Genomic DNA, 15005 nt, shown 5'->3' on the forward strand with positions numbered 1-15005 from the left:
TACATGACAGATTTAACTTTACATATTGTATGCCCTGAAGTTAAGGCAGCAAATACATAAATAAATCATGTCGAACCACGGAAGTGAGTACATAACAGCGCATAGATGGGTTTAATTAAATCCATCGATATTGTATATTCATGAGGCGAGTGTAATTTTCCAGTGTTCTGCTCAGGGTATCTTTTTCTCATGTCATCAACATAATAAACATCAATAATAACAGCACATAATTAAAGCTTCAGTTCTCCAGTGACATTTTGCACCACTAAAGACATATTTCTGTTTGTTTTTCTTCTCTTAATTTGTGCTAATTAAAGGTCAAGTTGTAGCTGTAGGACCCCACTGTCAAAAGAGGCTTCTCCTTTTGTCACTATGTCACATCCCACACCAGCCGTTACATACGTACTGACAGTTTTACTCAGAGTCATCTAGAATTACTACTTTTATACATACTAAATGGCTCACAAACATTATAAGGCAAGTGAGGAGCAAAAATATATCAAGGTCAGTAGTTACATCAAAAATTCTTAATGAATCAAAATAAACTACAAATTATGACAACTGAAACTGATGCCACAAAGTTTGAAGCACACAATTGTATAGGATGTCTTTGTATGCTGTAGCTTCACTAGAACTAAGAGGCCCAAACATGTTCCAGCATGACGATGCCCCTGTGCACAAAACGAGGTCCATGAAGACATGGTGTGTTAAGGTTGGAGTAGAAAAACTCGAGTGTCCTGGACAGAGCTCGGACCTCAACCCCACTGAACACCTTTGGGACAAACTGGAACACCGACTGCCTTATTGACTGACATCAACACCTGACTCGGTACCTGTCTGCGGTTCGTTCTTGTGGATAAATGTGCAAATCCTCACAGCCACGTTCCAAAACATAGCATAAAGCTTCCCAGAAGAGTGGGGACAAACAGGGAACAAACTCTGGAATGGGATGTTCAACAAGTACATATGATTGTGATGGTTGGGTGTTCACATACTTTCGGACATATAGTATACTAGTCATGGCTTTTGTGTATGACAGTTATAGTCCATTAATTCATGCTATGTTTAATTCATGTGGATCACTTGGTCACTGGGGCAGGCTGTTCAGAGCCAAGAAAAAAAATCTGTTCAAAAAGATATGGACTGCCCTCTAGTGTGAGTTTAACTCATTGCAACATTTACACAGAAAATCAATGAGCATTTATACATTTTAGGAATGTGGACTAAAATACTTCTGTCTCACGTTTAATAACAGCTCCTTTTATACAAATCAGTGTGAAAGTTTTATATATATTTTATATATTTTACATCCTATATTGAGTTGTATACATGGATAGAACTTGGGGAGTTCATTATGTGAAGCATTTAACATGTTGAATCAAAGAATTTGATCAAACAAATTCATAAATTAAGTTTTTATCATCTAAGAAATGAAGATTTTGAAGATAATAAATGAAGAAGGGGCTTTTGAAGGAAAACAGAATGATAGTTACTTCACTTGCTATGAAGGGCTTTGACCTCCCCAAACTGCTGAATATTTAAAAGATCTGTTTTGTAAATTTTGTAATTACAACATGTCTTCTCTTAAACTTTAGTAGTACAAATATCAAAATTCAACAGTTAATTATGTATTTCACTGCTTTTTTCCCACTCATGTCCAATATATTATGACAAATACTCAGTACAATCACGTGATGATGTACATATTGTATTAAACCATACTGTATTCATTTTTATTCTATATTCAGAACCAAAAATCTGTCTCTAGAGGACCTGCATTCATGACATTTTACATACTTATTCCTATCCATATTCAGAAGGATATTACAGGATAATAGTGTGAATAAGTGTGTGAATCTTTGTGTGTGTGTGTGTGTGGTACCCTTTCATGGACTGGCATCACATCCAGGGTGTATTCCCACCTCACTCCCAGTGTTCCTGGGATAGTCTCTGGATCCTCCTCCACACTGAACCAGGATAAAGCGGATACTGAAAATGAGTGAGTGAGTGTTTCTCTTGAAAGTGTCTTCGCATTTAAACAAATATTTTAATTCTAACAACACTGAAAGACTAAATTTTTGGTTTTATTGTATGAAAATGGATGCCCGTTTAATTAGATGAAGCCTCATTTGCATAAATAAATGTAGATTTTTAAAAGGATTTCAAAACTTGTAGGAATATCAGCAATCAGCTCTCAAGATTGATTGTGATACTGCTTTTAAAATAAGATTCAAGAACTGACATATGCACAAGGTTCCTTGTACAATGCGATTCTTAGTTTGCATGCTCTAATAAAGTAATAATAAAGACAGTAAGGTAAATGCACAATGTATAAAAGTGTGAGGGTACGAATAAAAGAAATAATAATAAATAAAATACAGTGGTATTGAAATGTAGTGCAGGATGACAGTATGGAAAAAAATTAATATGAATGTAAAAAAAAAATACAGGTATAAATAACAGTGGTCCTAATAAATAAATAAAACACACACACACACACACACACACACACAGGTGCCCCAAAATCGTGGAGTGGAGGTTATTATAACAGAAAAAAAGAGAATAAATCTGGAATGGGATGTTCAGAAAGCACATATGGGTGTGATGGTCACGTGTCCACAATCTTTTCGTCACAGTACTGTATATTTACATGAGGTAATTTGCTGAATAAAGGTATTTACATCAGGTATTGTGCAATAAACAACCCTATTGACATGTAGTCTTTTGCTTTAAGTAAATATAACACATTTCTCTCTCTCTTTTTTTTTTTTTTTTTTTTTTACAATAATTCGCCTGTAATAAAACATTTTTGTAGCATTGTGTAGCAACTTATTAGTCGACATCCGCAAATTGACCCAAATTTTCCTGCTTCGTCTCTGGCGTAAACACCGTGGAGGCGTGGTGTGAATTAACCAGCCAATCACAGCGCGCCTCTCGGAATCAGCCAATGAGGACGCGTGTTGTTATCTCAGCCCCAAACTCTCACGGCCGCCATGATTCTTGTTTGCTTTCAGTGAGAAACAGCGGATACAAAGTGGAGCAGAAACAAAGGAAACGCGCAGTCGGCTTCGTGAACTGGTATGCTCTTACAGGTAAACCTAACCCCCCCTGAAAACAACACTCACTTCATTTCAGGGTGACTAAATCGTTTTGGGTGGATTTTCTTGCCTATAAATAGCGTTTGGAAAATTTTGTTGTTGTTTCAGTTTGCACATACAAAGTCGCGCGTTAGCTAGCAGGCTAAGTCGCGAGCTCTCTGGCGAACTAACCAAATCTTAACAATGCCACAGCTAGTTAAAAATAACCACTCTAGTCTGTGTATTTGATTTTATATTCATTTATTTTTTATACATATCAAATTATAGTCGTCTCTTATAAAATGCAGGTTATTTTATATCGTGAATTGACCATTTATTATCCATAAATTGCTTATAAATATAGAAAGCTCATTATAATTTCAGTCTTTAGTAAGTTATATATTTACTAGTTTAGCTAGGAAGATTTAAGCTACTAACTAGTAACTTACCTGGTTAGCATAATAGCGAATAAGTCTGAACAGCTCATGTGTGACTTGTGTGTTTAGCCTTTTAATCTCTTTTTCCATTAATTATCTCAAATTAAAGCATAATTGACTAGTTGTGTTAGTGACTAAACATAACTAATAAAGCGTTTGAAATTATTTGCTTCAGTTTTAACCAGCTAACTGATTAGCCAGCGACCTGCTACATGCACGACATGCCTAGTCTTGTTACAGGAAAACTAGTCTTATACACAGTATTTACAAATTCACTCCATGTCCAGGAAAGTGTTAGAGTTTCTAACAATAGAAACTCTCTCATTAGGCTGTGCATAAGCTTGTATGAGCTTATGAGCCCTCGCTGAACTGGTTAACTAGTTAGCTAACAGGTTGGTGCTATGTAGTTGCTGAACACGAGGTGTTGGTGTTTTCTAGCTAGCTTTGGCAACTTTCCAGATCTCTTCAGTCTCTAAAGGAATTAGAAACCACTAAACACTAACTGATTCCTAGCGAGTTTGCTGACTGATGATCTTTCTCTGATAATCTTTTGGTCACTTGCAGCTTTGTGCCGTGAACCTCCTTAAAAGCATCTCACACACACACACAGCACAAGCTGGTCATTCCCACTGAATTTGTTAACCTAGTTTTGTCCGGGTTCTTCTTTGGAAATTTAGATCAAATGAAGAGTAGCAGTAGCTCTATGAACATTTATGAATAATGGAAAATGAGCCCCGGCTATTGATCTTCTAAAGTGCTACCATGTGTTCTCTGTATTCTGATATCCATTCAGGCTCCCATGTGCCTCCCTCGACTCTACCAGCTACTCTTAGTCCTCTGTGTCTTTTTCTAGGAAGGTGAACACATGCTTTTTAATGCCCTACCAAAGCTTAGATTGTGTGTATCCAATTTGTTTCTAGGACTCTTGCGTAACAGCCTTATGTGTGTGTGATGTATACATCCCAAGATTGGTTGTAAGGATTGCGTGATAGATTACATCCTGTTATTACACTTGGGCAGCGTTCTCCGATGTCCTGTAATCGAGCAATGGAAATAACTTTCACCTCTTTCAGTATTACAGGGATGCCCAAGGAAAAATATGATCCGCCAGACCCAAGGCGGATGTACACTATAATGTCGAGTGAGGAGGCAGCTAGTGGGAAGAAGTCATACTGGGCCGAACTGGAGATCAGTGGTAATTTCAAGATGCTTTTATCCTTTCTTTGTATCATTTTAAGCATGTCTTCATTGTTTCTAGTAACATGAATTAGATATATTAAATATGTATGGCCAAAAGTATGTGGACATCTGACCATCACACCCATATGTGGACCTTCCCCAAACTGTTGACAGAAAGTTGGACGCATACAGTTGTATATGTGTTTGTGTGTTGCTTCCTTTCACTGGAACTAAGAGGCCCAAACTCTTCATGAAGACATGGTGTGTTAAGGTTGGAGTGGAAGAACTTGAGCGTCCTGCACAGAGCCCTGACCTCAACCCCACTGAACACCTTTGGGGTGAACTGGAACACCGACTGCACCCCAGACCTCCTCGACATCCCCACATCACTAACGCTCTTGTGGCTGAATGAACACAAATCCCCACAGTCACACTTCTGAATCTAGTGGAAAGCCTTCCCAGAATAGGGGAGGTTATTGTAAAAGCAAAGGGGGAATAAATATGAAGTGGGATGTTCAAAAAGCACATGGGTGTAATGGTCAGGTGTCCACATACATGCTTGATTTCTAACTTTCTTCACTAATGCTTGGTCATTATTATTATTATTAGTAGTAGTAGTAGTAGTATTTATCCAATTGGCTAATGAGATGTGAACATAGCTTTTTTTTTTTTTTTTTTTTATGGAGGAATTCTCCTGAACTTATTACCGTAACCTGAAACTAAACTCCTTAAGAAATGAAACTTAAGCTTCGCTGTCTGTTTTGCCTTTAGGCAAAGTGAGGAGCCTGAGCACAGCGTTGTGGTCTCTTACCCATCTGACTGCTTTGCACATCAGTGACAACTCCCTCTCACGCATCCCTCCGGACATTGCCAAACTACACAACCTGGTGTACTTGGACCTCTCATCCAATAAGATCAGGAGCTTGCCTGCCGAGCTAGGCAACATGGTATCTCTCAGGTCAGTGACTACAGCATTATCTCATGATCAAGAGCACAAAACTCGTCTTGTGTTTGGATTTTTGCAGAATGCTTTCTTTCTAGTAGAGGTGATTAACTTCGTTATACACATGTTTTAGCTCAGAACTACGCTCCTCTTTCCTTTTTTTTTTTTTTTTCTTTTTTTGGAGCTAGCGGTAATAACCACTAATATCTGTGATCTCATGTATGGCTGCTGCAGGGCTTTACTTGAATGGATCAATTCCATTAATGTCACTGGTTGTAATATATACCCAGCTATATTCTGCTGTGATTATTGCTGCACCAGGTGCCTATAGATCCGTCTATAGCCAGTTCGCTCAGTTGAATGGTTGAGGCCCACTGTTAAAGCTTTTGCATGTGGTAAAGCGATTATGCAAATGTTATTGTTTTGGAGTTCATGAGGATGTGCTAATATCATTTCTCTCGTCCAGCTTGTAAATCATGAGCTGTGCACTGAGGATATTTTGTAATCCACTCTCTGCTCTGTCTTGCCTTTTTTCTTTTTTTTTTTTTTAGGGAACTGCTTTTAAATAACAACCAGTTGCGAGTCCTGCCTTTTGAGCTTGGAAAATTGTTTCAGTTACAAACCTTGGGTTTAAAAGGTGAGTCTACGTGCCAGACAGATTGAACCTTTTGGAAGTAACCCAGTATAAGTTGGTGTGAATTAATATATTTATATATCATATTATGAACATTTGAGAACTGTATTCAGAATGTTGTTTTGAGTAAAATGCAAATTTCTGCTTTGGCTTGCCAGGAAACCCACTTGCACAAGACATCATGAACCTCTACCAGGAACCCGATGGAACGCGCCGGCTCCTGAACTACCTGCTGGACAATCTTGCAGGCACCAAGCGCGGTAGGTCACACATCCTGTCCTCACACCCTGTAAATGCTTCAAACAGGGCATTTTTCCTGTGGGAAAAGCTTGGCTTTAGAATTACATTTTTTCATTTGACTTACGTGAAGACGAGGGGTAGATTCAATAGGAAGGGAAGGGAAATTGTCTTGTTTTGTATGCAGTGTATGTGCATATGCATTTTTTTTTTTTTCCCTATTTACATTGGTCATCTTCTGCTCTAGTCTCCACAGAGCAGCCCCCTCCTCGCTCATGGGTACATCTCAAGGATCCTGACAGGACACGACCAGCAGGTGAGAACCTTTTCACTCTTGAACTTTCTTAAGGTTGTGGTAATATGTGACCATAAGTCAGTATCTGTCCTTTCCTTTGAGCACATTTCTACCAGAAAAGCAATTTTGCAGGAACTCGGGACTTTAAAGCATGTTTCCACTAGAGGAACCAGAGCTGGTTTTGATTTTAATTGTACTGAACGTTGCTGATTAGTCAGACACAAGCTGAATATGATGGTTTAGCCAAGAAGTGAATACTAAAGTCCAAGAGCAGCACAGGCTCAGCCTCCACCGTAATTGTTGTGGTACTCTCATATTTGTTGCATTTGTTGTTTGTCTGTATTCAGTACTAATATTCCCTGCAGTGTGGGAGAAATGCGAACCAGGAACTGGGAAGTGCTCATCTAGGAGAGTTCCACACCACTGTTGATTTTAATCCTGATTTTTGAACTCTTTTGAATCATTTAAATGAATCTGTTGCTCTGAACTGACTCAGAGGTTTGTAACCAGGCCTTTAAATGCAATTGTACATCAACTAACAGCAATAGGACAGATCTGATGCTCGATTCAAAGCAAAATGCATTACATTTAACTCTTAGACACCACTGATGATTTTTGTAGTTAGGCGTGTGATTCATTAGACGCATAACAACAATCAGTTACTAAGCTTTGCACGTTTATTCATCGTTCAAATGCTGCTGAGATTTTGTGTGAAATGTTTATTCATTGATGTATTGATTATAGGCAACAGTGTTCACTGAGAGGTTCTTGACCTGAAGTAAATGAATCGAGTTTTCTACAATAGAACATGGCTGGCAGTGTATATCAATGCTTTATCAGGTTCACTGTAATTGCAAATTAACACAACACTTCCTCTTAGACTGACTGTGTGTCGGAATGATACTGCTAAATATAATCTTTTTCCCTGCACATCACACATGCATCATCTATAACAAAACGCAGAGCAGTCTGTTTTTTTTGTATGGTGTTTCTTGGCTCATCAATCATGGATCAATACATAAAGCAGTTCTCAGGCCAAAATAGGCTTTGCAATTCCAAATAAGTCAAACAATAAAATCTTTCACTCAAATCATACCGGCAAACAAGCTGCTAAAATTCTGTTTTTATTAGCTTTTTATTTCCAGCCGTTTCACATAAATTCAATGGAGCTATCCCAGAAAGAACACATGCTGGGGTTTTTTTTGTAGTATTTGATGGAGCTGCATGTTTCCAGAAGAGTTTCTTCATACAGGAGTAAGATGTTTACCAGAAACTGATTTCAGTACACAGTGACTGAGTGTGCAAGTTGAACTTTTTCAAAACCTTTTCACTAATAAGTGTTCAAATAAAATCTAAATGTTAGAAATTGTTTTGTTCAGTTCTATGCTATTCTTCACGTGCCTTTTCTCAGAACTGGTAGTCATGTAGTTGTAGTAGAGCTTAAAGTCATCTTGGAGAAATTAGGTATGTTTGGAGCTTGCAGTGATGCTGTGAATGTTTGTCCCTGCCGCAGCATTGTTCTCTGTGATGTGCTACAACGTACTGTGCGATAAGTACGCCACACGCCAGCTCTACGGTTACTGCCCGTCCTGGGCTCTCAACTGGGAGTACAGGAAAAAGTCCATCATGCAGGAGATCCTCAGCTGCAGTGCAGATATCATCAGCCTACAGGTCTGAGACACATGCGCATACATTTGCACACATGACATTTATTTATGCTAAGTGCTCATTAGATTGTGGGAGTGATGGAAATTGTTCACTGAAGAAGAATGTACCTATTCTGGGAATTCTGTTATGGTTTTGAGATGCTTCACAAATATGGCAGGGAGTGGAGATGCTTAGATTATGATTTTGTGGCAGGAAGTGGAGACGGAGCAGTACTACAACTTTTTCCTGGTGGAGCTCAAAGAGCACGGATATGAGGGTTTTTTCAGCCCCAAGTCTCGTGCCAGGACCATGTCGGAGTCTGACCGCAAACACGTGGACGGCTGTGCCATCTTCTATAGGACCGAGAAGTGAGTGGTCGGACGTCTCGTTAAAAATAGCAGCCAGTTAGCATGGCTGTTAAAATAACTGAAGTGTCTAGTGCGCTGACCCTACACCTGACCCTTCATGTGTGTGTGTGTCTTGGAAACAGGTTCAGCCTTGTGCAGAAACACACAGTGGAGTTTAACCAGCTGGCCATGGCTAACTCAGAGGGCTCCGAGGTCATGTTGAACAGGGTGATGACCAAGGACAACATTGGGGTCGCTGTGCTCCTGGAGCTGCGCAAAGAGATGATTGAGCAATCTGGTTTGTATCTAATATCTTGCTCTCTGTTTCATCCATGTCACTTTGCCTGCCTACTGTTGGCTAACATAACAGAACTCTGATAAAGAATTACGTGTCTAGTTTCTATATACATTACTGATCCTGGTTTGGTGCTGTGTAGCAGGGAAGCACTTGCCTAGTATGGAGAAGCAGCTGCTGTTGATGGCTAACGCTCACATGCACTGGGACCCGGAGTACTCGGATGTAAAGCTCGTCCAGACCATGATGTTCCTATCAGAAGTGAAGAACATCGTGGACAAGGCCACGCGCAGCCTCAAGCTCTCCTCTGTGTCCGGGGAGACCAATGCCATCCCTCTTGTCCTGTGCGCTGACCTCAACTCGCTGCCTGACTCGGGTAAGCTGTGTGTGTATGTTTGTGTTCTTTCATTATTTCGCATTAAAATGTGTGGATTTTTATTCATATTGTACATCTGTGTAGGTGTGGTGGAGTACCTGAGCACAGGCGGCGTGGACAGCACCCATAAGGACTTCAAGGAGCTGCGCTATATCGACTGCCTGACCAACTTTAACTGTAATGGCAAGAACGGCACATCCAGCAGCAGGATCACGCACGGCTTCAAGCTAAAGAGTGCCTACGAGAACGGCCTGATGCCTTATACCAACTACACCTTTGACTTCAAGGTCTCATAATATCAAATACACACTTATCTTTGCCTTTTATTTCTACATATAATTGTATACAGGGTGTCCAGCATGTCCAGTGTTATAGGGATAATGTATGTTTTTACAGACCAAGGAAGAACAAATCCAAATAATTCTACTAATAGGAATTGAGGAACTGAGCAAGTTCTGTAACTAAAAACATTTGTTTATGATGCTAGACTTTGGGACAGCATGTAGTTTGTTTAATTGATCCTATAGCTTGTTCTTTTGGAGGGGTGATAACCAGAATTTGTAGTTATATTTACTCAACTTTGGAAGGGAACAGTAAATCTGGTGGTCAAATCTTGACATTTTCATTGGTCTGAAAACTACAACTTTTCCTGAACTGAAATATTTTCTCTCTGCATCTATCAGAATAAAATGACACGTATTTAAAGTCTGTTTATCTCCAAACGTAAGGAACAGAGGAAATGATTTTAAAAGACTCTCTTTCGACTTCACTGAAAGATGCTAAAGCTTAGGTCTATATTTGTAATCTAATTTATTTATTGAAAAATATTACTGCCAAAGTTCAAAGAATTATCACAGACATTTTGACAGTCTGTATCTGCTCACAATCTGAATGGATTAGGTTTCTGTCAGTTTCGTGTTTTGCTATGACATGTAACTGTCTGAGAAGCTGATCGAATTGTGAGACATTCTTGGCGATGTTTTAGACATTTTTAGCAGAACAGTGTTTTTACTACTGCGTTTGTTGAATAGGCTCCTTACCGAATATGGTTTCTGTGGACAGATGCCAGGATGAGGTTAGAAAATAATCTAAATAAAACTATTTCAGTATCGTTTGGTTCCTTGTTTTCCCAAGGAAGAGATATCTGAGTATATTGGCAGGAAAAACACCATTTTGGTTTCTGACACTTTTCCCCAAGCCCTAACCATGCTGTTTTATTGTTCTCTGCAGGGCGTGATCGATTACATCTTCTACTCTCAGCCTCTGCTGAACGTGCTGGGCGTGCTCGGCCCACTGGACCCCCACTGGCTCCACGAGAACAATGTCACTGGCTGCCCGCACCCACACATCCCCTCCGATCACTTCTCCCTGTTTGCACAACTCGAGCTGCTCCTGCCCCTCTCGTCTTTGGTCAACGGTCTCCACGTGCCTGGCTGCAGGTAGTTCTCCGAGCTCCGAGGCAGCTCCCGGCCCCGCCTCACACCTGACCCTCTGCAGGGAGAGAGTGAGCGAGAGCGAGGGATGGAGAGAGGCAAAGCCTGTTGTGTACAAATCTCAGTCCAGTAGGAGGAGTTGGGGTATGGCTAAACTTTTATTACCGATGGATTTTAACTGACGCAGACATTTGTCAGTCTTATCTGTACCACCTGTTTCTTTTTGTTGTCTTTTTTTTTTTTTTTTTTTTTTTTTTTTTGGTTCTCTTTTTCTGGGCACAAGTACAATGTTATCTACTTTTTCACACTGTATCCCAAACCCAGATGGTTCTGAGTATACCTTGTATATTTTACCTGAAGACAATGGTCGACGCTTTTATATAAAAATATGGCAATACCTTTTCAGACACAAGCAGGGAGTCCAGACCAAGCAAGTTCATCAGATTTTCTATTTTGGTCCATGCCAATTTTTTTCTGAGGCCAGTTCAGAGTGAGCAGCTAAATTTAATAGGAATCGTTGATCACACCAGCTTTAGAGCGACGATCATTTAGTCCATTCTACCATAAATGCCCTTGTTAGCTAAAGGGCTTTTTAAATGTGTGCAGAGAATGAGAGCAGGTCACTCTCACTTGTGCATTCACCATGGTGCTGAGGCATCTTCTGGTGCAGCAGCTGAGCGGTGTGTTTAATTCACCAGCCTCAGAGACTCCACACGCCACCGGACTGCGTCCATCTCGGTGCAATCAGTTTAACGAACAGCTGCGCGAAGTCAGCCATGCCCAGTGTTTTAATCCTGTTTAAAGTGATGTGGAATTTCAAAGTGCAAGGCCTTGATGTGTACAGCGAGATTATCATTAAGTGTCAGAGAGATTAGCAGGAGAAGGGAAACACACTGTGTTTTGGCGTGTACAGGTTGCGTTTGGGACGCACTCATTACAGAAGCAGCTTAGACTAGCCACCCTCACACTGAGCAGTGCATTGCTTTATCTGACAAATGAGCATTTCTTTTAATTCCACATGATTGTATCGAAACCACAAAGTCCTAATCGTTTAGTGTACATAAAACAGATTCAGATTTGAACACGCACATGATTGTATTGTAAATGAAAGCTAAATTTCTATCCATTTTTGATGTATTGAACATGCAAAATGACAGGCATGTGGGCTATACAAGAGCAAGAAACCAATTTCCACCCTTTTTTTTTTTTTTTTTTGCGCTGTATAAATTTGCACGATTTTTATTCCCCCTGTCCCTGTGTTTTCTTTTTTTTTCTTCCCCTTTTTTTTCTTTTTTTTCTGTGCAACATTGTGCCTCACTGCTCCTTTCCTGCAAGCGCACTGCCACTTCTCTCCTGGACAGCCTCGAGCATTTCCTGTGCTACAGTGTTTGTTTTTTTTGGGTTTTTTTCCCTCTCGTAAATATAGCTGTTGTCTTTCACTGATTGGCACCATGCTTCCCCTCTTGCCCATTTTTCATCAGACTTACTGTGCAATGTCTGTAGACTAATCCCCCATTCACAGTTTACTGCCACTTCTCCTGCTCAACTCAGGCGATGATTTATTATTTTTTTTTTCCCCTTCTTTTCTTTCTCTCCTCTTCCTCCCCTCCTCTTATTTTCAGTTCCCCCAGCTCTTGTGTCCAGTTAGGTCTTGAACTTCCCTCACTACTGCTAGACCACAGCTGTCTGCTCTCTTTTGTTGTGCCATCTGATGCATTTTGCTGCAAAGCCAAGTGTAAAGCTCTTCTTCAGCTACTACTGTAAAATGAAAATGGCGGCGACGTCGTTCGTGCTGCGTCTGCTCTCGGCCAGAGCTATGTGTACGTAGTGTGGTCCAGTCTTGTTGGTTTCTATTAAGCATCAACCCATGATTAATGTCACTGATATGTGCTCACAAGGCCAATCTTTCTTTCTTTTTTTTTTTTTTTTTGGATAAATGTTTTCTTCCTTCTTAAGTTTGTCATGTTTTAAAAACGGAATGGATTGACAAGCACTTATTGTGTATCACTAGTGCAGCTACCCATTTTTTCTCCTTCTGTTTTTTACGAAAAGATACTTTTGCCCCGAGGCAGAAGTCAGTTTTAATGACTTTTACTGAGCAGTGGTTAAGGCATTACAAGACAAACCACCCGTCTCACTGCCAGTGTCTGTTTTAATTTCTTCTTTCTCAGTCTCTTTCACCCCTCCTTCTTTGGGTTGTTTTTTTAATCAAAAGCAACTTGTCTGGATATTATATTGGATTGCTGATGGTGTTGTAGCTAAAAAGAGGATTTTTTTTTTTTTTTTTTTTGTAAAGTGTGAATAAATTATGTATCAAGTTTCCTTTCTTTGACATGAATTGTGTTGTATGTATCATGATATCTATTAGTTGTTTTTTGTCGTTCTTTTTTCATTTTGCTCATGTTTGCTTTTTTGTAATACTCAAAACCAAATTTTTTGTAAAGATGTTGGCACACTGAATTATAGATTTGTATGGTTGCTAACTTTCACTTCAAGATACTTTTAAGGAAAAAAAAACTTCAGTGAAATCTAGAGAAAAGTCACAGAGAAATAAAGAGCTGTCATTTGTCACCAAACGCGATTTCTTAAAGCTTTATGTGACATTTCACCTGGTTTGGAAAGCATATATTCGATTAGTTTTGGAAGCGTAGATGCAGCACTGCCCTTGTTTCCTGTCGTTTTTTCCTGTTTTCCTTGTCTTTGGTAATTTCACAAGCTCTCACTGGAGGAAAGGTGTTAAGGTTAGAATGTAGGAGGCAGTGCAGAGACATGTCTGGCCTCCTGAATTCTCACACACTCTCACACACACACACACACACACACACACTGCTGGTTGTCCTCCTTGTGCTCTCTTCCGTACTTTTCAACTCATGAAAAGCCAGTCACTTCTGATACGTGTGCATGTTTAGTTACATTGGCTACCATCATAGCTGTTTGGGGATTTTTTTTATTATTATTATTATTATTATTATTATTTTTATATATATATATATATAAACACCGCTTGTGAACAACATCATGACTCGGCATCATTCTATCAAGTCTCCTTACTCGAATCCTGGCAATAATACTTTCCCCTAATGCAGTTTTTTTTTTAATTTATTTATTTTTATTATTATTATTTTTTTTTTTTACTTTAAAAAAACACCCTTTCAAATCGCCTTCTCAGAAATGTCTGGCTTTACCATACTTTTTGCTGTTTGTCTTTCCCCTCTCTTTTTCTTTGCCCCTCTCTTTTTCTTGCTCTCGTCAGTAGGGTTAGTCATGCAATGGTAAGGATTGTGATTGAGCTGGAAGTCAATAAGTATTTAGGAAATGTCACTATATGATGCACTGGACCAACTCTTGTTTACCATTTATGGAATACCAGCAAAACACTTGCACAATGTTTTAAAAAGAATGTTAAATATATAAATATATATGAAGAAATATAGATATGAAAAAATAATGGCAGCTGTTTTTATTCTAATATTAGGAAGTGTTTAAAAAAACCTAATGGTAAACAAGGCGTTTTGGGTTTTTTTTTTTTCTCCTCTTCCCGTTCTCTTGGTTCTTCTCTTCTGAGTAGTGGTGTGTTTATAACAGGGTCAGCTTGTTTCCTCTACACCTCTGTATTTTTTCCTACCCATGGTCAAATAAATTCTACATCTGTTTCAAACCTGGTAGTGTTTGTTTTCTTCTTTCATTTCTGTTCTAGGAAAATGTGACTGCTGAAATCTCATCCTATTAACTGTTATTCACTGGTACATTTGTTTGTTGTTTTTCAGAGAAATTATTTGAAGACATTAGTGTCCTCTAGTGTTCAAGGACATATTAACATGAGGGAATATTTTTGCCTGCTGATATTGGTCTTGCCCAGCAGGTGGCGTTCCTGCTTCACTGCTTATCTGAACATGTGGAGTAAAGGAAATGCACATATCCCTTTTTATGGTCCTGGCATGCTGTTTAGTGTTTTAGAAAGAACACTTGTGTTGGTCTTCTGCTGATGAGGTTTAGTGGTACTGTGTATCTTTTCCAAATGTGCAGGAATACAACAGAAAAATGATGTCTCGACTTTTGTACTGCTTGAGAGAAACCACTTAAACATTAATGGTTTTGTTTCTGA

At 39.3% G+C, this 15005-nt stretch overlaps 1 protein-coding gene across 3 annotated transcripts; it reads left to right on the forward strand.

The window, feature by feature from the left end:
- Nucleotides 1-2978: 2978 nt before the first annotated feature.
- On the forward strand, nt 2979-14558 carry cnot6a (CCR4-NOT transcription complex, subunit 6a). 3 transcript variants are annotated; one of them, XM_026938483.3, is made up of 12 exons: nt 2979-3092; nt 4588-4709; nt 5465-5651; nt 6188-6273; nt 6429-6530; nt 6755-6823; nt 8316-8473; nt 8663-8817; nt 8940-9094; nt 9234-9467; nt 9552-9754; nt 10698-14558. In XM_026938483.3, exons 2-12 carry the CDS (start codon nt 4598-4600, stop codon nt 10908-10910), a joined length of 1674 nt encoding a protein of 557 aa, XP_026794284.2. In that variant the 5' UTR covers nt 2979-3092; nt 4588-4597; the 3' UTR covers nt 10911-14558. The 3 variants fall into 3 exon arrangements, with proteins under 3 accessions (XP_026794284.2, XP_026794287.2, XP_053096383.1); XM_026938486.3 differs by having other exon boundaries at nt 9237-9467; XM_053240408.1 differs by having other exon boundaries at nt 3009-3078.
- Nucleotides 14559-15005: the final 447 nt, after the last annotated feature.

This window comes from Pangasianodon hypophthalmus, chromosome 15 (genome assembly GCF_027358585.1).
Source record: "Pangasianodon hypophthalmus isolate fPanHyp1 chromosome 15, fPanHyp1.pri, whole genome shotgun sequence".
NCBI lineage: Eukaryota > Metazoa > Chordata > Actinopteri > Siluriformes > Pangasiidae > Pangasianodon > Pangasianodon hypophthalmus.

Coding starts and splice junctions, on each gene's coding strand:
- cnot6a (XM_026938483.3), top strand. CDS start 4,598: ATGCCCAAGGAAAAATATGATCCGCCAGACCCAAGGCGGATGTACACT. Junction 5,652..6,187: donor GGCAACATGGTATCTCTCAG/GTCAGTGACTAC, acceptor TTTTTTTTTTAG/GGAACTGCTTTTAAATAACA. Junction 8,474..8,662: donor CAGATATCATCAGCCTACAG/GTCTGAGACACA, acceptor ATTTTGTGGCAG/GAAGTGGAGACGGAGCAGTA.